The sequence below is a fragment of the Dendropsophus ebraccatus genome, chromosome 8 (assembly GCF_027789765.1).
Source record: "Dendropsophus ebraccatus isolate aDenEbr1 chromosome 8, aDenEbr1.pat, whole genome shotgun sequence".
NCBI lineage: Eukaryota > Metazoa > Chordata > Amphibia > Anura > Hylidae > Dendropsophus > Dendropsophus ebraccatus.
The window spans coordinates 106,862,016-106,887,586 of NC_091461.1; the positions used below are offsets into that span (position 1 = coordinate 106,862,016).

Consider the following 25,571-nt stretch of genomic DNA (forward strand, 5'->3'; position numbering starts at 1 on the left):
TAGGATCTTCACTTTCTTCTGTCCTATCACCTCTTCTCTCTATTCTTCTGTTGCACTCTTTTCACCCAACCACACTGTGCCTGACGCGCTGGATTGGAAGTTAGTCCCTTGGGGAAAGGAGGAGTCTTAGTAGGGATTCTGTGGAGGAAGGATGCACCCCAGATTGCTCTCCACAGTGGTCCTACCTGGGCCCCGGCCCTCTGCCAGGTCCCCCCGTAAAGAAGGGGAGTGGTCTTAGTCAGTGCCCCGCATGGGTAGGACGCAGGACAGTGCTCTGTTACAAACTTCTCTCTCAGTGCCTATACCCCGTAGGATGCAGTGTTAAACCTCTCAGGAGAGGACTAGCCAACAGATCACCTCAACCCATGCTCTGGACTAGGAGAGACGACCGTGTAGGACCGTATCCACTAAAGAGCCAATGAGCTAGGAACTGATCCGGGTGGAGCAAAGTTACTGTAAAAGTCTATGAACTCCATCTCGCAGCCTGAGTGTCAGCCAGGGAACCCTCAGCACTCAGCTCATTCCAGGTAACAAGGTCTGGGGCCTGTGTCACCCGTTAGTACGGTTCATCCAACGCTAGTGGGCATAAGGTGGTGTGAAGACTATAGGAAGGTCAATACACAGGCACAGGTTTTTTCATTCTTCTTCTAAAAGTAATCTATATACTGTAACATCCTGGCAGAGCACATTACTACATGGGTTGAGACTCACACGGCACCCTCCTCTCTACTACGCTACTTCAGTACCACTCTACCAGCACTACTATATCCTACTCAGCACTTATCTCGCAGATCTGGTGGTTCTATGTTCAAGTGTTTCTTGGAACTTTATGCAGTGTATACCTGAGCTCATCTGTATTACCTGTTGCACATTTGCCAATAGTAAATTAAGTCATTATTGTCCACGGAGTCTGTGATTATTCACCACCACCTACACAACACTTACACCACAACATTGGGACATCTCCCCTTTCTGTGGGTGGCGGGTCCTACTATCCGGGAGGGTTATTACACCGCTCTCGCCATCTGTGACTATATCATCCGTGACTACACTATCCCAAGGGACCCGGTAGCAACCTGACAGGACACCGACCACAGGGGAAAAGAGTACAACCGACCTTACACCTTAAAAGCAGGCGTGCCATCAAACCTGTGTGCCCACCTGGCACTGGTGTCACCTTTAAGTGCAGCTGTATCTCGACAATCCACCACAGGAGTGGCGTCACACTTCCATCTAGCAAGTGACCGGCCGTCCCACCGCTACGACACCATCCGGGGGCTACTTAGCTCTTAGAGGAGCATACACTGCAAAATATCCTCATAATGGAGACTAACGTTTAGTGAAAAAAAATTCTTACCATACATAACTGATCCTGAATTACAACCTGTATTATACTCCAGAGCTGCACTCACTATTCTGCTGGTGGGGTCACTGTGTACATACATTACATTACTGATCCTGAGTTACATCCTGTATTATACCCCAGAGCTGCACTCACTATTCTGCTGGTGGGGTCACTGTGTACATACATTACATTACTGATCCTGAGTTACCAGACACATCACCCCTGTGTTGCAGGTGAACCAAGTCCAGCTGTATGGAAAGTCTCGCCGAGAAGCCATTTCTTTTCTCAAAGAGGCGCCCCCACCCTTCACACTGGTGTGCTGCCGACGTTTGGTCGATGATGAAAATGAGAACTTTGTGGATGATCCAAAAGACCTCAGAGCTCAGAATGATAGAGTAAGTGTGTAACGCTGACTGTCAGCTCTGACATACAAAAGTCTTTTTCATGTGGGTTGGTTTTGTATGTGGTTTTAGTCTTTAGAGTTTGGAGCATGTTTTTGCAGTTGTGCCATACTTCAAGATTTGGGACAATTTTTTTCCATAGTGATTGTTGTTGTTTGTTTTTGTTTTGTTTTATGTTTTGTATTTTAAAGTAGTTTTTTTTGTGTAATTTCACTAAATGTCATCGTAAATGTCACTAGAATGGGTAGGATTTGGGATATTGTTTTGCCTACTTGTATTTTTGTTATAGCTTTTGGTATAGTATGGGATTTTAGGAAACGTTTTGGGCTTTTATATATGGTATATTTCAATCTTCGCATAAATATCTAGACCAGGGGTGTCAAACTGGCCGCCCTTAAGTTGTGGCAAAACTACAATTCCCATCATGCCTGGACAGCCAAAGCTAAAGCTTTGGCTGTCCAGGCATGATGGGAATTGTAGTTTTGCCACAACTTAAGGGCGGCCAGTTTGACACAATGATCTAGACTAACAACTAGGACCTATGGGGAGGGGGGGGGGGCAGGTGCTCTTGGAAACCCTTTTGCTCACCAATCGCTAATGAGGTTGTCCAAGGTAAGAGAAAGGAGGAGTTTTTACTCACCGTAAACTCTCTTTCTCGTAGTCTTCATTGGGGGACACAGACACCATGGGTATAGGCTGCTGTCACTAGGAGGCTGACACTAAGAAAAAATAAAACAAGTCGGCCCCTCCCAGCAGGCTATACCCGCCCACTGGCACTGAGCTAATCCAGTAGTGAAAAGCAGTAGGAGGAGCCGAAGGAAAAAGGAAAAAAACCAAAGTCCACCTCAAGGTCTGAAAACACAGGCCAAACGGCAACAACAACACAGACAACAAGGGGTGGGTGCTGTGTCCCCCAATGAAGACTACGAGAAAGAGAGTTTACGGTGAGTAAAAACTCCTCCTTTCTCGGGCGTCTTATTGGGGGACACAGACACCATGGGACGTCCCAAAGCAGTCCCTTGGGAGGGAAAGAGCAGAGAAGAACTTAAGGGGAAGAAGCCACCGCTGCCTGCAAGACCAAGCGGCCCAAGCTCGCATCAGCCGATGCAAAGGTGTCCACCCGGTAAAATTTCGAGAAGGTATGCAGAGACTTCCAGGTGGCGGCCTTACACACCTGAAGGGCCGAAGCCCCATGCCGGATAGCCCAGGAAGCCCCGACCGACCGAGTGGAGTGAGCCGAGACTCCGAAAGGAGGAGCCTTCCCCTTACCACTGTAAGCTCGAGAGATAGCAGAACGAATCCAGCGGGCAAGGGTCGCCTTGGACGCCGCCGATCCCTTGCGAGGACCCTCAGGGATGATGAAAAGGGAGTCAGAAGTGCGAAACGATTTTGTCCGCGCAAGGTAGACGCGCAAGGCGCGAACCACATCTAAGTGGCGGAGCGCCCGCTCCCTCGGATGAGAGGGGGCGGGACAGAAGGAGGGGAGGATAATATCCTCATTGAGGTGAAAAGGCGACACGACCTTGGGCTGGAATGAGGCCACAGGCCGCATCACCACCTTGTCTTGATGAAAAACCAGGAAGGGAGGGCGGCAAGAAAGAGCGGCCAACTCCGATACTCGTCGAATCGACGTGATGGCCACCAGGAAGACCACCTTGAAGGAGAGAATAGACAGGGGCACGTCCCTGAGGGGTTCAAATGGAGAAGACTGCAAAGCATCCAAAACCAGGTTTAGGTCCCAGGAGGTAATTGGACGACGATAAGGGGGGGCAAGATGTGCCACCCCCTGAAGGAAGGTCTTCACCTGAGAGATCGAAGCCAAGGGTCTCTGGAAAAAAACAGAAAGCGCGGAAACCTGACCCTTAAGGGAACTAAGGGATAAGCCTGACTCCAGTCCTGCCTGGAGGAAGGCGAGGAGCCGGGCCACCGAAAAGGAAAGCGGGTGCGCCGCGCAGGCCTCGCAATGACGGAGGTAGGCCTTCCAACAGCGATAGTAAATCCTGGCAGAAGACGACTTCCGCGCCCCGATCATCGTCCTGACGACCGCGTCCGAGAAACCCCGGGATTTTAGGACCCAGGTTTCAACAGCCACGCCGTCAAACGAAGCGACGCGAAATGCGGGTGGCAGATCGGGCCTTGACTTAGAAGATCCGGACGGTCGGGCAGACGCCAGGGGGCGTCGACGGCGAGGTTCACTAGATCCGCGTACCAGGCGCGGCGAGGCCAGTCCGGAGCCACCAAGATGATTGGAACCCCTTCCGCCTTGATTTTTCTCAGGACCCGTGGAAGGAGCGGGAGGGGAGGGAAAATGTAAGGCATGCGGAACTGCCGCCAAGGAATCACCAGAGCGTCTGACGCCAGAGCCTGAGGGTCCCGCGTCCGACAGACAAACTTCGGCAGACGTCGGTTGATCCGGGATGCCATCAGATCCACGTCGGGCGTTCCCCATCTGAGACAGATCTGGGAGAACACCTCGGGGTGCAGGGTCCATTCCCCTGGGTCCACACGTGCGCGGCTTAGGTAGTCGGCCATCCAATTGTCCACCCCCGGAATGTGGACAGCCGACAGGGCCAACACGTTTACCTCTGCCCAGGAGAGGATCAGCGCCACTTCCGCCATGGCGGCCCTGCTGCGGGTGCCGCCCTGATGATTCACGTACGCCACCGCGGTGGCATTGTCTGTCTGTACACGAACGGGGAGACCTCGGAGCTGCGCCTGCCAGTGCAGGAGAGAGAGCCTGATGGCCCGTAGTTCGAGTATGTTTATAGGAAGCCGAGACTCCTGCGGCGACCAAGTCCCCTGCGCGGTGAGAGTGTGCCACACTCCTCCCCAGCCCTGCAGGCTGGCGTCGGTGGTCACTATCTGCCAGTGGATGGGCAGGAATGAGCGACCGATGGAGAGGCTCTGAGACTGGAGCCACCATTGGAGATCCCTCCGAAGACGAGCAGGGGGACTGACCCGGCGATCCAGGGAAGGAAGAGACCTGTCCCACTGCGCCAGAAGGAATAGCTGAAGGGGACGAGAGTGGAACTGCGCAAAAGGCACTGCCTCTATTGCGGCCACCATCCTCCCCAGCACCCTCATGCAGAATCGAATGGACACCGGGCGATGACTGCAAAGGGCTCGAACCCCGGAGCGAAGGGACGCCAGCTTGTCCTCCGGGAGAAAAACCCGAGCCTGAAGCGAGTCCAACCTCATCCCCAGAAACACAATGGACTGGGAGGGGGTCAAGGAAGACTTGGGTCGGTTGAGGAGCCACCCGAAACGAGAGAGAGTGTCCAACGTTATCCGGAGGCTTTCCAAATTCTGGTCCCGGGACGGGGCTTTGACCAGAATGTCGTCCAGGTAGGGTGTTACTGAAATCCCCCGGGACCGTAAAAGAGCCATGACAGCCGCCATGGTCTTTGTAAAGACACGAGGGGCCGTGGCCAGGCCGAAAGGTAGGGCCACGAACTGAAAGTGGTCCGATCCGATGGCGAAGCGAAGAAAACGCTGGTGGGAGGGAAAAATCGGAATATGGAGATACGCGTCCTGGATGTCCACCGAGGAGAGGAACTCTCCCGGCTCCAGGGACGCGATGACAGAACGCAGAGACTCCATCCGAAAATGAGATAGCCGGACGTGGCGGTTCAGACGCTTGAGGTCCAAGATTGGACGCACCGAGCCGTCCTTCTTCGGAACTACAAAAAGGTTTGAATAGAAACCGCGGAACCGTTGGGAGGAAGGAACGGGGACGACAACTCTCTTGTTGAGGAGAGACTGGAGGGCCTGAGAGAACCCGGCCGCCAGAGAGGGAGACCGAGGCAGGCGAGAAGGGAAGAAACGGTCGCGAGGAATGGAGGAAAACTCTATCTTGTAGCCCCGAGAAACCACGTCCCGCACCCAGGCGTCCTCGACATGGGAGAGCCATGCCTCCTGGAAATGCAGGAGACGGCCGCCCACCAGCGGGGAGTCGCACGGGGGGAAACCTTCAGGAGGAGGCGGTCTTGGGAGCGCCTGACTTGAAGGGGGGCCGGGAGGAGTTCGACCTGGTTTGCCAGGAAGGACGGTTCCTGGGGAAACCAGTCCTCTTGTTTTGAAAGCCCGCGTTTTTAGTGGAGGGAGCAGGCGGGAGCGACCGAAAGGAGCGAAAGGAACCCGGCTTGCGTCGGGTATCCTGACGCTTCGGGCGCTGCTGGGGAAGACTGGTACTCTTACCTCCGGTAGCGTCAGAAATTATTTCGTCCAAGCGTTTCCCAAAAAGACGGGAACCTGCAAAAGGAAGACTGGTAAGAGACCTCTTAGAGGCCGGGTCAGCCCGCCACTCACGGAGCCATAGGGAACGACGTATGGCCACAATATTAGCTGAAGCGAAGGCTGAGCTGGCTGCGGAGTCTAAGGAAGCTAGACAGATATACTGGGCCGCATCCTGTATCTGCTGAGTAAGGTCAGCCAGGTCATCAGGGGGCGCCCCAGAAAGAAGACCGTCCCTCAGTTGTTTAGCCCACACCGATATCGCCTTGGAAACCCACGTGGAGGCAAAGGTGGGCAAAAGGGAGGATCCGGAGGCCTCGAAAGCCGACCTAGCCAAGGCTTCCACCCGTCTATCGGTGGAATCCTTGAAGGAAGCCACATTGTCAAGGGGAAGCGTAGTGGCCTTAGTCAAACGGGAAACTGGAGGATCCACAGAAGGGGGGGAGGACCAGAGAGACACAAGGTCCTGCGAAAACGGATACAAGGTGTCCAAGCGTTTGGGCTTGGCAAACTTTTTATCCGGGGACTTCCAGTTCTTGGTGAGTAAAGCGTCAAATTCCTTGTGGCTTGGAAAAGAGCTACGGACACGGAGGGCGCTCCTGTTGAAACAGACCTCCCCGGATGGAGGAGGATCCGCTGAATCCTTCAACTGGAAGGTATCACGGATGGCGGCCACGAGGTTATCCACCGTGGCAGACATGTGAGGATCCTCTGAGTCAGAGGCGGAAGCCCCCTCAGAATCCGACTGGTCTCCAGGAGAATGAGACCGTCTAGCTGGGGAGATGTGGGCAGGAGCCAGACTCGACCTAGGGGAGCCTGAAGACGACCGGGAAGAGGCCGCCCGAAGGCGTTTACGGGAATGACTCCGACCGGAGCGACTGGTGGAAGGGAGAGGGCGAGCCTGAGCTGCCGCGGAAGCGGATAGACGGTCGAGGGCGGCCGCGACCGACTGGGAAAGCTCAGCCATCTGAGAGACAGAATGACAGAGGGAACGCGCCCAAGCTGGAGCTGGCTCATCCGACTCCTGGGAAGGAGGGGGATCCTGTGCAAGGGACTGAGAAGAGCAGGACTGCATGGAGCAAGCAGTGCAGAGTGGCTGAGAATGGCCAGAAGAAGATTTAGTGTTACAGGATGAACAGAAATAATAAGTAACAGAAGAAGGGGGAGGTTGCTGACGGCGAGAGGAGTCAGACCTTGACTCAGACATAATGCATATAAAGAGAAAAAAACACAAGTGCAATCTCCTAGGCAGACAGCTTAAGAAAAAAAAAAAAGGTGTCGTGTGGAAGGATTCCAGCAGAGTACCCGGAGACTGGTGACAGGCTGCAGGGGGAGAATAGAAATCCAGTGAGCCGGCAGCAAACAGACAGTAACATAAAGTAAAGAAACCCAGAGGGCTTACCCGGGAGATTCAAGCGTCCTGAAGATGAAGCAGGAGCAGCGGCGTAAAGACCGGCAGAAACGGCTGCAGAGCAGGGTACAGTGACGGCGAGTGGACCGGAAGCCTGTATCCTGGAGCCGACGCGCGGGAATGTGGAAGCGCGGCGTCCTCAGCGCAGTGACGTCACCGCGCCTGCCCGCGCGCAAGTACTGGCGCGGCGTCCTCAGCGCAGTGACGTCACCGCGCCGGAAAATTCAAACAGGCGCCTGAACCGGAATGGCGCCGGGACTGGAGTGCGGCGTACGCGGCCGGAGAAAACCAGCAAGCTGCCGCTCGGGACCAGAGGGACCCAGTATCCTCCGGTACCAGGCCCAGGTGGAGGGGTGGCCGAGGAGGGGCAGGACCTGCGCGCTACAGCCGGCGGGAGAGTCGGGCGCGCGCCGGGGTCGGGGTAGCGGCAAGCACGAGCGCACACAGCGAAGGCCCGCCGAGACCAGAAACTCACCGTTCCGATGTCTTCTGGTCTTCTGCCGGCACTGTGCCACGCTGAACGCTCAACTCTGGGAGGCTGAGGGTGCAGGGGCTGGCGGAGTGAGGTCCGCAATGAGGAGACAGACAGCTGAGCAGGTCTGTGTCCTGGGCGCTGAGTCCGGCCGTAGGTGACCTAGGGTAGACAGTCCCTCTATATTTAGGGTCTGTTCCCTGGTCACTTGGGGAGTGGGATCAGGGTGAGTCTAGATTACTCACCGTGCCCAACCTGTAAGGAAAAAGGGGTTGTTAGTAATAGAAAGTAGCAGAGATGATCTGGAGCAACCAGACCTGCATCTGCCTCCTACTGACACTAAGCTAAACTGGATTAGCTCAGTGCCAGTGGGCGGGTATAGCCTGCTGGGAGGGGCCGACTTGTTTTATTTTTTCTTAGTGTCAGCCTCCTAGTGACAGCAGCCTATACCCATGGTGTCTGTGTCCCCCAATAAGACGCCCGAGAAACTAATTTCTTCCTAAAACATCACCCCCACTATCCATAGGCTGTGAGCAGTATAGCAGCTCAACACCATTCACTTCAACTGTGCATTGTAATACCGAGCACAACCCATGCACACAAGTGGCGCTGTTCCTGAAAGAAAAGAGAGGTTTTTCTATGCAGCCACTAAATTCCTCATGTCAATATATTATGTCCTGTGTCACTTCACTCTTTTTATCAGTCTCTTGATATCAATGTTCTGTTACTTATTTTTGTATTTTTTTTCTTAGCAAGATGAAGAGGATCAAGTCTTCAAGTCACCAGAGTTAGTTGGGACCGATATTTCTGAAAAGGTAAAGTGTATGAATTTAAAGAAAAATATTTGCAGGATTTAAATGTTAAGGATTTTGCAGATGGAGGGATTTCCTGGATTTTTATTTTTTTGCTCCTATTTTATGTGATTTTAAATTTAAAATTGTTAAAGGGGTTGGTCACTTTATAGTAAAATAGGTCAGTGTATAGTAGTAGTAGTAACTGTACTTACTGTATATACTGACAGCAGCTCCCTGTGTACCTCATAGAGCTAATATCAGACTGCCCTCCTCCAGACTGGGCTGTCCTGCTCTGTGGTGATTCTGTCCATAAGATGGCCGACATGGAGGAGTATGTGACCATGCCCCGCCTCCAGTGTCCTCCATAGGCATATACAGACTAGATGGTGGACACTGGGGGGCGAGGCATGGTCACATGGTCCTCATGTCAGCCATCTTATGGACAGCCTCACCACAGAGCAGGACAGCACAGTCTGGAGGAGAGGAGTCTGATTTTAGCTCTATGAGGTACACAGGGAGCTGCTGTCAGTATATACAGTGAGTACACTTACTAATACTATACACTAAGCAATTTTACTATAAAGTGGCCAACCCCTTTAAAGAATGAACTTTTTTAATTTAAATTTTTAGTAACTTTTAGATACTTTGGAACCTTTTCTGCTGTGGGAAATGTTTAATAGTTTGACTGTTGATAGTTGAACAAATATCACCCTGTAATGTGCTATTAACATTGCGTTGGTTACAATTCCTCATCGGCTTCCCACAGACTTTTGCTGGACGTACTGGGGGCTGGGACATGTATTTTCTTGGTAATGCTAGGATCTGTTTTGTGGGAGAAAACTAATAAAAATATGTTTTTAAAAAAAGGGAGGGGGAGATGGAGAGAAAAGCTCACACACAGTTTTTTGTGTCGTCAGCAGAAAGCAGCAGCTCAGAACTGGGGAAAGGAGACTGAATAGATAATAACAAGTATGGAAGGAATTGTTAGTCTCACTATGGACAGCAACATATGAAAACTTATGTTTGAGCGGCATACCTTTTTAAGGTTGATCACTACAGCTCCGCTTCCATTCACTTCATAAAGAACTGAACTGCAGTAATCTCTCTTGGCCACTACACAGTGGACGGAGCTGTTTACTTATAGTTTTATTGTGTATACCAGCAGCAAAGCTGATGGGTGGGTGTGCAGGGTGTCAGGCCTTCACCATATTAATTACATTTTATGATATTAATGACATTTTGTTGGCTAATAATGCATTTTGCCTGGAAAACCTCTTTATAGATAAGCCTCACTATACTTTGGTTTACTTAGCTTGCGTTTACCCTTAGTAAAAAAAAAAAAAAAAAATCTCTAGTTACGTCCAGAGTAGAACTCAAATATTCTGCCTCTTTTGTTTGCAAACAAAAACTCTGGTTGCAAGAGCTCACATCCCACTACTGCCCCCTGCTGGTCTGCTCTGTCAGAATGCATTATGGGACTTAGAATTTATCAGATATAATTGTCTTATGAAGAACTAGGTAGCGAGGTAAACGCTTATGGACCTGAACCTAACAAGGTTCCCTGACTGAATACCTTTTGAGGTTTGCAGGATTTGGCCAGTTCAATTTGCTGGTAGACCGGCTCTGATTCCGTGTTGCCAGCTGAATTTACAGGTTTGCTGATCCACTAAAATTCGGCAGAGAGGACGGACGCTATAGTCCATGGTCGATTCACTATGTACCGCTCCTCAATCAGCAGCCGCTTTTATAGTTTTTCCGTCTTGTTGATTAAATCGGTAACGGTACCAGTTTCATTGTAGGAACCACCAGCTAATGACTTCACCAACATCCTTGAGGCCGAAGACTATGATGACGAGGAAGAGTTAACCTTGTGGTCTCCAGATGTTGACGTTGTTGAATTGGAAAAGGATAAGCGGGGTCTTGGGTTCAGCATCTTGGACTATGAGGTAAGCGTCGCGAGGGATCAGAGGCTGCGACTGCATGGGGTATCTCAGTGGGCCATACAATGTTGAGTATCCTTTAAATGATCCCTTTAACTGAAGGAGGAATATCGGTCTGCTTAATAATTAGAGGGTTTGGCCTAAACCCCCATAGGAATAGATTTATCAAATATGGTGTAAAGTGAAACTGGCTCAGTTGCCCCTAGCAACCAATCAGATTCCACCTTTCATTTTCCAAAGAGTCTGTGAGGAATGAAAGGTGGAACCTGATTGGTTGCTAGGGGCAACTGAGCCAGTTTCACTTTACACCATGTTTAACAACAGTGCCAGCTTCAACAGATGCCACGTTCACTTTAAGGTGAATAGACTAAGGGTCCATTAACACAAAGATTTGAAGCCAAAGCAAGGAATGGATTTAAAAAGAGGAGAAATCTCAGGCTTTCCTTTTATGACCTGATCTCTGTTTAAAGTCTGTTTCTGCCTTTGGCTTCAAATCTTTGGCAGATAATCTCTCAGATAATCTTCCTGTGTAAATGGACCCTAGGTTGTAACCTTGAATTTTTTTCAATTACAATCCATTACTTATTGTTGCCTGATCTTGATTACAGTCATCTTAAAAAATCCAGTGGGTTTCTCCATTTTGACTTTCCACTATTTATGTAAAAAAAAAAAATAGTCAATCAATGAAAGTCCTGCAATGTTCTACTGTCTTTTCTATGGAGCTTCAGCCTCTCGATCTATACAGCGATTCACTGATGGCAAATAGAGGTGGCGGGAGCTAAGATACAAAGTATATTAACTAATCGCAGAATTTTTCATGATACAATAGTTTTTGGTTTTTTTTGCGTAAACTGACCTGTCTGCGTCAGGGTCCCTGCAGAACTGGGGAGATCCTCCTGTGGAAACGAGCAGTTCTGCCTTATCTCCCCTCCCCGCTGCCGGAGGACTGGGTGTGAGTGAGGCTGCGACACCCTCCTACTCCGATGTTCAGGCAGCCTAGATCCTGCAAGCTCAGACATAATCCAATCGGTGAGTGCTTCAACTCCCCGGGGCCTCGTCCTGACATCTTCCACCGCTGACGCACACATGCCGCCAGCATCTTGCCAGCACCGATAGCTGCTCCAGGCAGCCGTCACTAGTACCAGCACCAGCAGGTTTGCAGTCACCTGGGAGGTTGTGTGAGGAGGGAGAGTTAACTGTTTAACCCCTTCTTTACTGATAGCGCTCTTTATTGATACAGAACACCTTGCCTATCTTATTTTTGGGTTGTGGAACAAATTGTCTGCAGTTTAGTAATTTCTTATGGGAAAATCTGCTTTGATATACAAGTCATTTGGATTACAAGCATGTTCCCGGATCGAATTATGCTCGTAATTTAAAGTGTCACTGTCATTTTATTTTTTTGCAGAAATCAATAGTCCAGGCGATTTTAAGAAACTTTGTAATTGGGTTTATTAGGCAAATATGCCATTATCTGCATTCAAAAATACTTTCCCCAGGTCCCCCCCCCACTCCTCTCTCACTCACTGCTCATTATCAGGAAATCTTGACTCTTTTACATCAGTCGCGCCCTGTGTAATCTATGGAGAGGAGAAGGGGGAGGAGGGAGATTAGTCGGCAGCAGAGAACAAAGAATTACACAGCAGGGAGCTGTGTTAAAGCCGATATCCAGAGGTCAGAGAGGTCAGTGCTGACTTCAGAGGAGATAGCCCGGTGATGTAGCTGTAAATTAACTCTTTGTTGTCCTGTTTTGGTGCCTCATCTTCCTCCACCCCTCCCCTCTCCATAGAAAATCATGAAGACGGGGGACAGCTTTAAACTGCTTTTTCATGATAAAAATGCATTTTTCGGCTAATAAACCCAATTACAAAGTTTCTTAACATCGCCTGGACTATAACTTAACATCGCCTGTTCTGATTTCTGCGAAAAAAAAAAAAATTAAACGGCAGTGACACTTTAAGGTTTCACAGTACTGACCTTCTTATCAACTTCTCTAGTGCACCCTAAGCCCAATACCAATGTGGAAAGAATCCTGAATCTTACAGAAAAGTGTTTTCTAGTTATGTGGAAAGGCGAAGGCTTGGATAATGTCTGGTTTATGGTATTTGTTTTTCTTTTTTTGTTGTTATTGGTGAGGTGAAACCTGTCGGAGTCAGTAACTGTGTGGCTATATCTTTCAGCAGACCTGTCCGTACACGGTGCACAATTCTGCTTACACCAGTCAGAAATGCTTCTCGGGGGTCATCCAACTTGATAGTCATGAATTAATTTTTTATTAGCACTTATTTCATATTTTTTTTTTATAAATGTATATCCATTTTGTCATATAAGTAGGGCATGTCACTACCCCTTCTAAAATACTCTGTGCTGCTGGGAAACCTGCTCCTTTGCTATGTGACTCTCAGTCTGTGACTTCCCACTTCATTCTCTAATCATAAGATTACCTGTCGCATGTGATGTTGTCCCATGATGCAACAGATTATTGTCTTCCACAACAACATTACACTCTCCTGAAATAGCATGAGGGTTATAGGGTTAAAAAATGTTTCTAAATCAGCGGATGTACAGATAAGGCAAAAAAAAATTGAGCTGCGGTGTACTGGGGGAGGCAAGTATTAAAGGGGCAGTGAAAATCTTTTTTCTTTTAAATCAATTCAGAAAGTTCTATAGATTTCTAATTTACTTCTATTTTAAAATCTTAAAAGAGTCTCTGTCCATTTCAGGAACTGTCCAGGGCAGGAGAGGTTTTCTATGGGGATTTATTATTGTTCTGAACAGTTCCTGACACGGACAGAGGTGGCAGCAGAGAGCACTGTGTCAGACTGAAAAGAATACACCACTTCCTGCAGGACATACAGCAGCTGATATTACATACTGGTCTACGATCTCCAGTGTTGTTCTCACTTCTGCCCACAGCTGCTGATGGAACTTCAGAGCCAGTCTCCGCAATGAAAGGCCGCTTAGCCAATCACTGGCCAAGACAGGGGCCTGTAATTGGCTGAGCAGCCTTTCACTTCAGAGACCGGCACAGAAGTTCCAGCAGCTGCTGCGGGGAGCGGGCAGAAGCAAGAAGAACACCGGGAGCCTGGACATGTGTGTATTAAGTTTTTTTTATTTTACACTAAAGGCAAGGGCTACATGTGCATTGCTAACGATATATATAAATATATCTATATACATACACATATATTCCTTGCTGCACGATTATGGAGCCGTGTAATTGGCTCAGTAATGAGCGCTGATCTGGCAGATCGGTGCTCGCTTATCTGGAATATCAGCCCGTGTAATAGGCCCCTTACATTTGTTTTTGAAGCCATGCCAGTAACATAAGTAGATGTAAAAAAAAAAAGGAATACCCCTTTAACAGTCCTTGTGTCCTACTGCAGATCCGGCAGATGGGGGAGGTTCCTGCTGCAGTCAGTTGTTTCATGGCCACATACAGGGCAGTGCGGAGTAAGCCGGGCACATGGCCTTTATTTAACATGGTGCATTTTTATGGATGTCTCTGTTTCGACACAGCCCTAAACTTAGAACGAAAGAAATTCTGAAGAAACGATACTAGATGGCAAGCTGGTACGTCGCCTTTAAATCGTGCCTATAAGTTTCAGAATGCACGTATTATTGAATTACAGCGCTTATCCATAAAAGACCTTCAGATAATAACCCCCCCTCCCAATCTATACAAAGTTGTAGAGTAAATTCAATGAGCAGGATTTGGCAATGATTGAAAGCTGCACACAATAATTACTGATCACAATGACACAAAAGTGCCCGGATGAAACGTTCCCTTATTCTGCTCATTGCTCCAGGACTTAATTTAGTCAGCTAGTAATTTCATATAATTGTTGCAATTTAAGGTAGAGAGATGAGATTTGCAGGGAGAGGATTGCCTCACAATGCCTCATAACGCCTCGCAGTACCTCTCCTCTGCTCTCCCCCTCGTCTCCCGCTCTGTCACTTTTATTTATTTATTTCCGCCGATCCTGACGTTAAAATAAATGTGATCTATCTGCTGCCAGTGGCTTTTTAAAGCATGACATTACATTTTAAAGTTATTGGCTATAAACATTCACGCAGGCAGCAAAGCCTCGGGGCGACAAATGGACCCCGCGCCCGATCGTTCATCTTGCAGAATTGTCTGATGTGCTGATCGCGTTCAAATTTGTTTGTGAACTTTACAGATATTCGTGTAATTATACCGGGGGCCGCCGGGAGTAACCAAGGACAGGGGTTCAGCTGAGTTATGTTGTTCTGTATAAAATATAATAACAACAATACTGCCCCCTGTGCAAGAATATTATTACTATAATACTGCTCCCCATATACGAGAATATAACTACTATAATCAAAAAGGGGGAGAAATGGATGACACCGTCCTCACAATCTCCGGTATCTGGATCCAGTGGAGAGAGACCCGCGGCGTAACCCTGGTGCGGCCACTAAACTCCGGGTGCTCCGTATATGCAGATAAGTAATGTACAAGATAAAAGGTCAAAGAAACGTGCACTCACCGATGCAGTGTGCCGCTGTGAAACTAATGGAGGTTACTTTCACATATGCAGGGAGGGGGGAGTGCGGGCAGGTGTGTTCTCAAGAGTAGACAACAATTGTTTCACGTGTTCCTACGCTTCTTCCGGTCTACGTAGACCGGAAGAAGCGTGGGAACACGTGAAACAATTGTTGTCTACTCTTGAGAACACACCTGCCCGCACTCCCCCCTCCCTGCATATGTGAAAGTAACCTCCATTAAAATTTCCCAGCGGCACACTGCATCGGTGAGTGCACGTTTCTTTGACCTTTTATCTTGTACATAACTACTATAATACTGCTCCTATATACAAGAATATAACCACTATAATACTGCCTCCTATGTACAAGAATATGTGGTACAGCTTTGCCCCTTATACACAGGTACGGTAATCCAGTGATATTAGTGGAGCACAGAGTCCTCCAGGACCAAAAGGTCTCATTTTTCCACATTCTACAAGTTGACCGCTTCCCAGCTCTTTTTCGTGTGGGGGGGGGGTCATTTAAGGTTTTGGAGCAGGTGATTTAATGAAAGAATTGGCTAATTTCCGATATATTTCCCCTCCTCACTTCCATGGTAACAGACAAGTCTTATTTTTACTCAAGAAGCTGTCATTCCCTCCGCTCTCGCCTGTCTTTATAGTCTCCCCTCTCTGCCAGACTGCCGGATTCAATCAGAATTGCAGAGGTTGCTTCTTATTTTCACCTAATTCCAAACTTCATTCTTTAACAACGCCATGAAAAATAATGAATCACCTATAAAACGGCCCCTAAATGTAACCGTCAAATTATTGCTGATTTTATATAAATATCATTATTCAATAGAGAGGGGAAAACCGACGCAAGATGTGAGGAGGTCCGTAACAGCAGGGGTGGAACCATCATGGGGCTAGAGCTGGGTTAAGAAAATACCTAAGAAATAAAAATAAAAAATTGGCTGATTTCAGGTGACTAACCCATCAATGAACTATATCTACCAGAATCTGACCGATTTGAAAAAAAAAAAAAAAAACCTATTAAAAATACAATATAAATATAAATAATGAACAGAGTTTCTGATTGTGGTGTGACAATCAGCCTGAGGAAGAGAAGCTTCAGTATAAAGCATAGTAAAGAATAAAGCATAAGAATAAGCCAGAAGGAAGGTGTATTTTAGATGTCACCAGGATCTTCGGCAGTGTAGCTAAGCAGAAGTCCCTGATCATAGCTGTATCCTATTGAGTTTAACTTAGGCCTTAAAGGAGAAGTCCGGCGAAACCTTTTATGAAAGTATTGTATTGCCCCCCCAAAAGTTATACAAATGACCAATATACACTTATTACAGGAAATGCACATAAAGGGCTTTTTTCCCTGCACTTACTACTGCATCAAGGCTTCACTTTCTGGATAACATGGTGATGTCACTTCCTGTCACGACCCGACTCCCAGAGCTGTGCAGGCTGTGGCTGCTGAGGAGGATGATGACAGGGGGACACTGAGGGACACAGGGCACTGGAGGGACACTGAGCATCCCCCTACCATCATCCTCTCCAGCATCCACAGCCCGCACAGCTCTCGGAGTCGGGACATGACATCACCATGTTATCCAGGAATTGACATCACCATGTTATTCAGGAAGTGACATCACTATGTTATCCAGGAAGTGACATCACCATGTTATCCAGGAAGTGAAGCCTTGATGCAGAAGTGCAGGGAAAAAAGCACTTTATAAGCATTTCCCGTAATAAGTGTATATTGGTGATTTATCTAACTTTTGGGGGCAATATAATACTTTAGTAAAAATTTTTATCTGACTTGTCCTTTAAAATCCAGCAGGGGTAGGAGGGAAATTGATTACAAGTCTTAACTTACCTCTCCCCGTGAGCAGCAGGGCCAGATGCAGGACCCCCGCCGGGCTCCAGGATCTCTAGAGCTGATATGTCACAACCCGTCTGATGGACTGGCCGCTGAGCCAGGCAGTGACTGGGGAAAATGCCTTCCGGTGGGGGTCCCGAGGGCGGTCCCGCTGCTCACCACGGGCACAGAAAGAGGTAAGTTCCTACTTGTAATCTGTAATCTGTTTCCCCCCTGTCTGCTGCACGTCTCCTTTAAACATAACGATATACATATTGTCATAAGCATGTCTTCTAATACACTGCTACAAATTTCCTGCATAAAGTTTAAACTATACAATTCTTGCTCCGTGCAGATGCCACTAGGGCCCTGATGGCAAACCTATGACACGTGTGTCAGTCCTGACACGCGTAGCCATGTTCGCTGACACGCGGCCACATACAGAAAAGTATGCTGCCGCATGCCGACTCCATCACAGCTCTGGCGGCGCCAAAACAGAAGCTGGAATGCACCCTGGCCTCTGACCCCTCGCTGTGTTCACGTACAGGCCGAATGCTGCTGTGGTGACGTCACCCGGCACACTTCCATTGGAAGCAGAGTGTGTGGGGAGTGATGGGGTCGGGTGGGCTAGTGTGTGTGGGGATGGGGGTCAGGTGGGCTACTGTGTGGGGATGGGGGTCAGGTGGGCTAGTGTGTGTGTGGGGATGGGGCTCAGGTGGGCTAGTATGTATGGGGAGGGATGGGGGTCAGGTAGGCAAGTGTGTGTGGATGGTGGGCTAGTGTGTGTGTGGGGAGGGATGGGGATGAATTGTAAACCTGGGGAGGTGTGGGGATGAACAGATGAACAAAGAAGTCACTAAGCGGGTATGTTAAATAATTACTTTTTGGTTTATTAAGTACAGTTATAGGCTCCGTTCCCACTGAGCAAAGGTAGCGGAATTCCGCGACGGAATTGTCCGCCGCGGAATGCCGTTAGCCTCCCGCTCATAATGGGACTCTATGGGAGGCGCGCGCTCCTGCCCTGTCCGCGCTGAAGAATGAACATGTTCATTCTTCAGCGCGTACAGAGCAGCAGCGCGCGCCTCCCATAGACTCCCATTATGAGCGGGAGGCTAACGGCATTCCGCGGCGGACAATTCCGTCGCGGAATTCCGCTACCTTTGCTCAGTGGGAACGGAGCCTTATATTACAATTACATATTTTGTTGTTATTTAAACTATAAATGATGCAAATTATAGGGGTTTTTTTGACACACCAAGCTCAAAAGGTTGCCCATCACTGCACTAGGGGGAGCTTGTTAAACTATTGTGTACTGGAGATGAGCGATTGTTACAGCACAAATGTATCGAAGCTCTGCGTTAGCTCTGCAATCAGCTTGTCAGCCGGCTGCCTTTTAAAGTCTCTGCTGATCCACTCCGGGTGCCTGGAAAAGCTGGATCCAGTCCTGGGAAACTGAGAAGACTGCTCCCATATTTAAAAACACATACTCACTTGTTTGCACATTTGTTTCCCACTGGTGCAGCGGCCCCAGTGGTGACAGGTACTCTTTAAAGGGTATTCCGACAAAAAATTATTAGCTGGAATTCCGCTTTAAACTCAATAACATTACAGTGTGCCGGAAGCTCCTTAAAGAGGATGTACCACCAGGTACGTCCTCTTTAATTTGACACAGGGATAGAACGGCGCTGTGACGGGGAAGCCGGTGCCGTGGTCTGTTTTTCGAACCGCGGCCCTGTTCCCCTGTACGGCGCCGTTCTTTCCACGGTTACCGGTGCTCAAGCACTGGAGGCGGGCCGCCCCGCCCCCAGTGGGAGGGAATTCCCTCCCCTGTATGACGCTTCTCCATTAGAATCAAAGGAGCCGCGTCATACAGGGGAGGGAATTCCCTCCTACTGGGGGCGGGGCGGGCCGCCTCCAGTGCTTGAGCACTCACCGGTAACCGTGGAAAGAACGGCGCCATACAGGGTAACTGGGCCGTGGTTCGAAAAACAAAGCGCCGCACCGGCTTCTTCATCACGGCGCCTTTCTTATCCCTGTGTCCGATTAAAGAGGACGTACCTGGTGGTACATCCTCTTTAATATCCCCTAGTGGTTGTAATTTAATTCTATGCCTGTGCAGGGGATTTGGCGGTGTGTATCAGGAAAACAATGCTCTGACCTCTATAAGAATATCTAATAAAGTTTCCCTGTGCAGAATTTCGGACATGATGGTGAAAAGCAGAGATTCACAAATCCGACTTGTTACATTTTAGTTTTTTTGTTTTTTTTTGCAATAAACATAAAAACCGATAATTAATTTTTTCATAACTGTGCAAAATACAAGCTCTCCCGACGGCCAGTGGTGAGGCGGCACGTTCTGGTTAATATTTCCTTCCTGTTCTCGGAGCCAGTGATGTCACACGGGCCGATAGGTGGGCCGGGCCCTCAGATTTATTAGTATCAATTACCATATTTGATAATATTTGAGATGTACAGGGAGCACTTTGCAAGAATTAAACTTTGCCGTAAAGATATGCATTTGCAAAATTGCATATCCCCGCAGGCATATTTCCTCTGTGATTCCAGCACGTCACGCTTCCCTATGCAGAAAAGCCTCCAAAGTGTAAGAAATGCTTTTAAGAACCCGCACCTCCCCCTCCATGCCCAGACATCCAGGCCGGCGAGTGGCTCGGAGGTTAAGGTTACTGGTTCATATAGACTTTTCCAATAAGTATTTTACCTGAGCACGGGCTTAATATCTTAAATATTCAGTCATATGCTAATGTGTAAATCCATTTTGAGTAGATTGAAGTTTGAAGTCCTCTAGAAAACACTCATTCATTACTTACTAAATAGCGACCTCTTGGCCCGAATTACTGTCTTCTCCGGGAAAGTGGTGAGATGGAAAATTTCATTTTTTTTTTCTCCTTCCACCCTTCTTGGCATCCTCCTTCCATCTTTCTTACCTATAATTAGAATTAAACTTCGATTTAGCTTTACACATAGACATGTTGGGCCCTAATCCCCTTGGTGACTAAATCAGACTGATTCATATTTAAAGAAATGCTCCAGACAACGCTGATGTCCTATTCCAGGACCATGGGGGGGGGGGGGAGCATAGTACAGGGAAGAGCTATCTCTATTAGGAAATTCTAGGTTTCATTTAGACGCTGGTACCTGCCCTATAATTCTAGCTGGTTTCCCACCAGTTTCATGCTGTCAGTGAATGGAAGCCTGTCCTGACCTTGTCCTATTACCAAACTAACCTCACTGTCCCTGCAATTTCCCTATGGAATCCCTGGACTAACTGTCCCTAGCAAAAATAACCAGAAAGTTTGAGGAAGCAGAGAAAACTAACAAAGAGACTAAGGGGTTACTCTAACATTCTGTGCAAAGTCTGTAACCATTTAAATCTTTGTGCTACTGTACTGACTCAACATGTCAGTACAGTAGTGCGAAGATTTAAACAGTCTTGGACCTCATGGCATCATCATGAAGGATGATGCTGGGAGTTCCAAAGTCTGTTTCGTATCACATCGTCCTTATATAGGGACCAGGCACAGAATGTGTGAATGACCCCTTAAGCGACATGAATGAAGTAAATGACAGATTGGTACATAGGGACCTTGCCTGTGAGGGCTTACAGGCGACAAGGTGAGGGAGTACAGACTTACAAATCACACATTATAATCCGCACAAAACTGCAGAAGCCAGGGATTTTTAAGGAGTGAGTACATCAAAAGATTTGGCAGCTGCAGGTGGCTGAAAATTTACACAGCACGACAAATTGAGGGTCCAAGCTGCACAGACGATCCATGTGTCAGTCACGCTGCCCAGGAAACTAACAGCACAGATATGTATGTAGGATATGTATATGTCTGTGCTGTCAATTTCCAGATTACAAGCAGCGGGGTATATTCACCTAGCGCACTCCTTTTTATCCGGCATCCTGCTCCTGTATCTTCTGGCCCCGACAGCGGCCAAAGGATGGGAGAGCTGTTCTAAAGACACGATTATTTGAGGATTGTGAGTTTGCCTGATCCTCAGCTGATCACTGTCACTTTTACATGGGCCAATTTTCACCCGAAGGAATGTTTCTAGCAAAAGACCCTTTAAAGGAGAAGTCCGGCGATTTATAAAATCTGTCAGGAGCAAATTTGATAACTAGTACTAATTTACCTCTCCCCGTGCCCATGATGAGTGGCAGAACTGGCCTCAGGACCCCCACTGGGCTCGGGTTCTCCGGCGCTGACACATCATGACCCGGATGATGGACTGGCCGCCCAGCCAGGCAGTTACTGGGGCATGACAATCACTGATGGGATGAACGGCCTGTCCATGAGCCAGGACAGGTCTTTTCCCCCTGTCCTAGTCGTGACGTCTGAACTCGAGGGAAAAATGCTTTCCGGTGGGGGTCCCAAGCCTGGTCCCGCCACTCACCGTGGGCTAGTTTTAACGACTAACGATAGCAAACAAGATTGTTTATCATTAACCTGAAATCGTTCACCATATTACACAGAACGATAATCGCTATTGCAATTGTTACTATGATCGTTTACTTCATCTGATCCCAGCAAAAGAATGAACAATGCAATTACACTTAACGATTATTGAACAAATGCGGACATGAGCGAACAAATGTGGAATTACAGCGAGCGATTAAGGATAATTTTAGGTTCAGATCTAAGGGCCCTGTTACGCAGGACGATTATCGTGCAAAAAATCGTTATCGTTCTACTTTAAACTATAATCGTTCTGTGTAATTGCAGGCAACGATCGAAAAATCGTTTGTTAATCGTTCGCTGTAATTCCACATTTGTTCGCTCAAGTTCCGCATTTGTTTGCTAAACGTTCAGTGTAATTGCACATTGTTCATTGTTTTGCTGGGATGAGATGGAGTAAACAGTCGTAGTAATGATCTCAATAACGATCATAGTAACGATCGTAACTAACGACTATCGCTCTGTGTAATATGGTGAACGATTTCAGGTTAACGATAAACAATCTCGTTTGCTATCGTTAATCATTAAAAATTGCTTTGTGTAATAGGACCCTAAGTCAACGATTTATCGATCGTTGCCTGCAATTAGACAGAACGATTATCGTTTAAATTTGAACGATTTAATGATTTTTTTGCACGATAATCGTGCCGTGTAATAGGGCCCTTAGAGACCCCTCCTTTAAAATCTCGTTATTTGCTTCTGTAAGAAAGAAACTCCCCTTCTAATTCCTGTAACATCTCGTTGACCTGATGCTCTGATGTTGGATCTCTATCTAACTGACCCAGAGCTGTAATAACATATCGATGACATCACTGCTGTAATAACGGTGTCATGGCTTTCTACCAAGCCATAGAGAAACACAATATTCCTCCAGGTAGATAGTTAATAACGGTCCTGATGCTCGGCCGCCCGCTCTCCCGTGGCTACTTCTGGCCGCAGGCAATGTGTTGCTTTCTGCCAGACTCTTGTACTAACAACAACCTCCCCGTAAATAATGAATTGCGGCTTTCTGTCTCATTGAAATAAATGGATTTTCCGTTCCAGACCACAGAAGGCTGCGTGGCCTTATTACTGCTATTACTGTTCCCGTATTATTACTATTGTTACTGTTTTCAAAATTACATTTGGCAAAAAAAAAGAAAATAAAAAAATTACAACATGTCTTCCTGGCCCTTTACTTTATTGATCTAGTGTTAACAGAACTGACCTGCAGTCGTCTTCTCTCTGATCAATCTCTGGGGCGCCCACTGTCCTTCATCCGGGGTACAACCCTGACCACACCGGGCCCCCCAGGTAAGAGATGTGCATGGGGCCCTGTGCAAGAGGTTTGAACACACATCTACCCCCTGCGCTTAGGGCCCTATAACATGGGATGATAATCGTTCGAAAAATCGTTATATCGTTTGAATTTAAACTGTAATCGTTCTGTGTAATTGCAGGAAACTATCAAAAAATCGTTTGTATGTCGTTGATCATTGATTTAGATCTGAACCTAAAGTTATTGTTAATTGTTGGCTGTAATTCCACATTCGTTCGCTGTAGTTCCGCATTTGTTCACTAATGGTTTTTTAACAATTCGTTTTTTAATATTAATAATAATAATAATAATAATAATAATAATGCTTTTATTTGTGTAGCGCACACAAATTTCGCAGCACTTTACATAGTTTTTTGTTTTTTTTATATCGAACAGCGTTTAGATGAATAAATCGTTCGAAAAATCGTTAGAACATTTGTAAGAAAAATCGTTATTGCGATCGTTTTAAGTTCGTTAAAAACTCAGTTCCATAGAAGTAAATGGAGCTTAATTGCAAACCCCACCTGAACTTGAGAGAAGAGAGTGGAAAAAGTAGCCATGTTTTCGTAGCGCTGGATAACCCCTTTAAGCCCATCTCACACATAGGGTGAATTGGTGAAAGACTGTTTAAACAAAGCAATCTGCAAATTTTTAGCGAACGACCAATGACGATTTGAGAACATGTTGAAAGATCAAAATGAACGATTTCTCGCTCGTCGCTTGATCGTTCACATGGGCCGATTATCGCTCGAATGCGACCATTATCGGTAACATTCGTACGATAATCCTTCCGTGTAAACGCAGCATAACTATCGACCATCGTTCTGTGTAATATGGTGAACTTTTTCAAGTTAACTATAAACAATCTTGTTTGCGATCGTTTATCCTTAGATGTTAATCGTTAAGGGTACATTTACACGGAAAGGTTATCTGACAGATTATCCGCCAAAGATTTGAAGCCAAAGCCAGGAATGGATTTGAAAAGAGGAGAAATCTCAGGCTTTCCTTTATGACCTGATCTCTGATTATAGTCTTTCTGGCTTTGGCTTCAAATCTTTGGCAGATAATCTTTCTGTGTAAATGGACCCTAAAAATCTCTCCATGTAATAGGACCCTTATACTTTCGCCGGCTGTGGCTTAGGGCATTAATATCCAAGCGTCACTAGAAACTCTCATGCAGCCGTTAATCGGCCGGTGTAAAAGTGTCAGCTATCAGCCAAGGAGTGGGAAAGATTGCACCTTTTGAGCATCCCTATAAATCATTGTTTATCGGCCAGACATCTCGCTGTGTAAATCGGCTATTGTATTTTGCAATGGCAGATTTCATTTTTCCATAAAATATGTTACGAAAATGGAAAAAAAATTATTTGCATGGTGAAATTGAAAAAAACAACGCATTTTTTTAAAAATTTACTGGGGTTTTGTGTTTATGCCGTTTGCTCTATGGTAAAAATTACTTCTATTAAATCTATGTTCCTCAAGTCACTACAATTACAATGATCTCCAACTTGCATAACTTTTATTTTATTTGACAGCTTTTAAAAAAAATCAAAACCTTTTAAAAGGGACTAAATGTTCCTTAGAGTTGCTCTGTGACCATGCTCATAGTACTTTTTTGGTGAAGCGTCATTTTTTTATCTGTTTTGTTCGTACCTTGTTTGTGTATATGCAACTTTTTGGTCACTTTTTATTACAATCTTTCTGGATTTGATGCGACCAAAAATGTGCAATTTTGCACTTTTTATTTTCTTACCAGTCTGACACAGTGCTCTCTGCTGCCACCTCTGTCCATGTCAGGAACTGTACAAAGCAGTAACAAATCCCCATAGGAAACCTCTCCTGCTCTGGACAGTTCCTGACATGGACAGAGGTGGCAGCAGAGTGCAGTTTCAGACTGGAAAAAATACACCACATCCTTCTGGACATACAGCAGCTGATAAGTACTGAAGACTTGAGATTTTTAAAAGAAGTACAGTGGTGCCTTTGGGCATAATTTGTTCTGGGACCGCGCTTGTAATCCAAATCCACTCTTAAACCAAAGCAGATTTTCCTATAAGAAATCACTGAAATGTCAACAATTGTTGCCACACTCCAAAAATAATGATTTTTTTTTCTGAATAACATGTAGATCAGATGAAACAAACAATGAGAAACAGCTGAATATGTGATATTATAAGTTACTGTACAGTATAGCAATCAGCATGTGGAGTATAATGTATAGTAAGTGCATAAACCTGAAAAAACTGCAGCAGTTTGTAGATACAGGATGGAACTGCAGATCCCCATAATTCAGTAGTGTAGTACAACAGGCTAGAATAGAGAAGCAGGGGTCAGAGGTCTGCTATCAGAGGTCTGTGTGGTCACATGACAGCAATGGGGAAGGGGTGTGTGTTCAGCCTGGACCAATCAGGAAGTGAGAATCACAGAGCTGTGCAGGAGGACAGTGACAGAAACTTATACAGCAGTTTGTATAGCTGAGTGTGAGTGCAGACACATTATGGCAGGAATGGAGAGGATGGAAAACACAAGGGCTGACAGAGACAGCAGAGAGCATGAAGAAATGAGCAGGGCATTTCTAGTACAGGAAGCTTTTAAACCAAAGCAATGCTCTTAAACCAAGTTACAATTTTGAAAAACTTTGAGCTCTTCTTGCAAAACGCTCTTAAAGGGGGTTATCCAGTGCTACAAAAACATGGCCACTTTCCCCCTACTGTTGTCTCCAGTTTGGGTGGGGTTTTGAAACTCAGTTCCATTGAAGTAAATTAAGCTTAATTGCAAACCGCACCTGAACTGGAGACAACAGTAGGGGGAAAAGTGGCCATGTTTTTGTAGCGCTG

The 25,571-nt window shown here is 46.9% G+C and overlaps 1 protein-coding gene across 6 annotated transcripts in view; it reads left to right on the forward strand.

Moving 5' to 3' along the window:
- The window catches only part of PATJ (PATJ crumbs cell polarity complex component), a 179,515-nt gene that overhangs the window by 36,486 nt on the left and 117,458 nt on the right, over positions 1–25,571 (forward strand). For all 6 annotated transcript variants that reach the window (XM_069981340.1, XM_069981334.1, XM_069981337.1 and 3 more), the window contains exons 16-18: positions 1,579–1,740; positions 8,615–8,677; positions 10,456–10,602. In XM_069981340.1, coding sequence (XP_069837441.1) covers positions 1,579–1,740; positions 8,615–8,677; positions 10,456–10,602 — 372 coding nt within the window. The remainder of the gene's footprint in view (positions 1–1,578; positions 1,741–8,614; positions 8,678–10,455; positions 10,603–25,571) is intronic.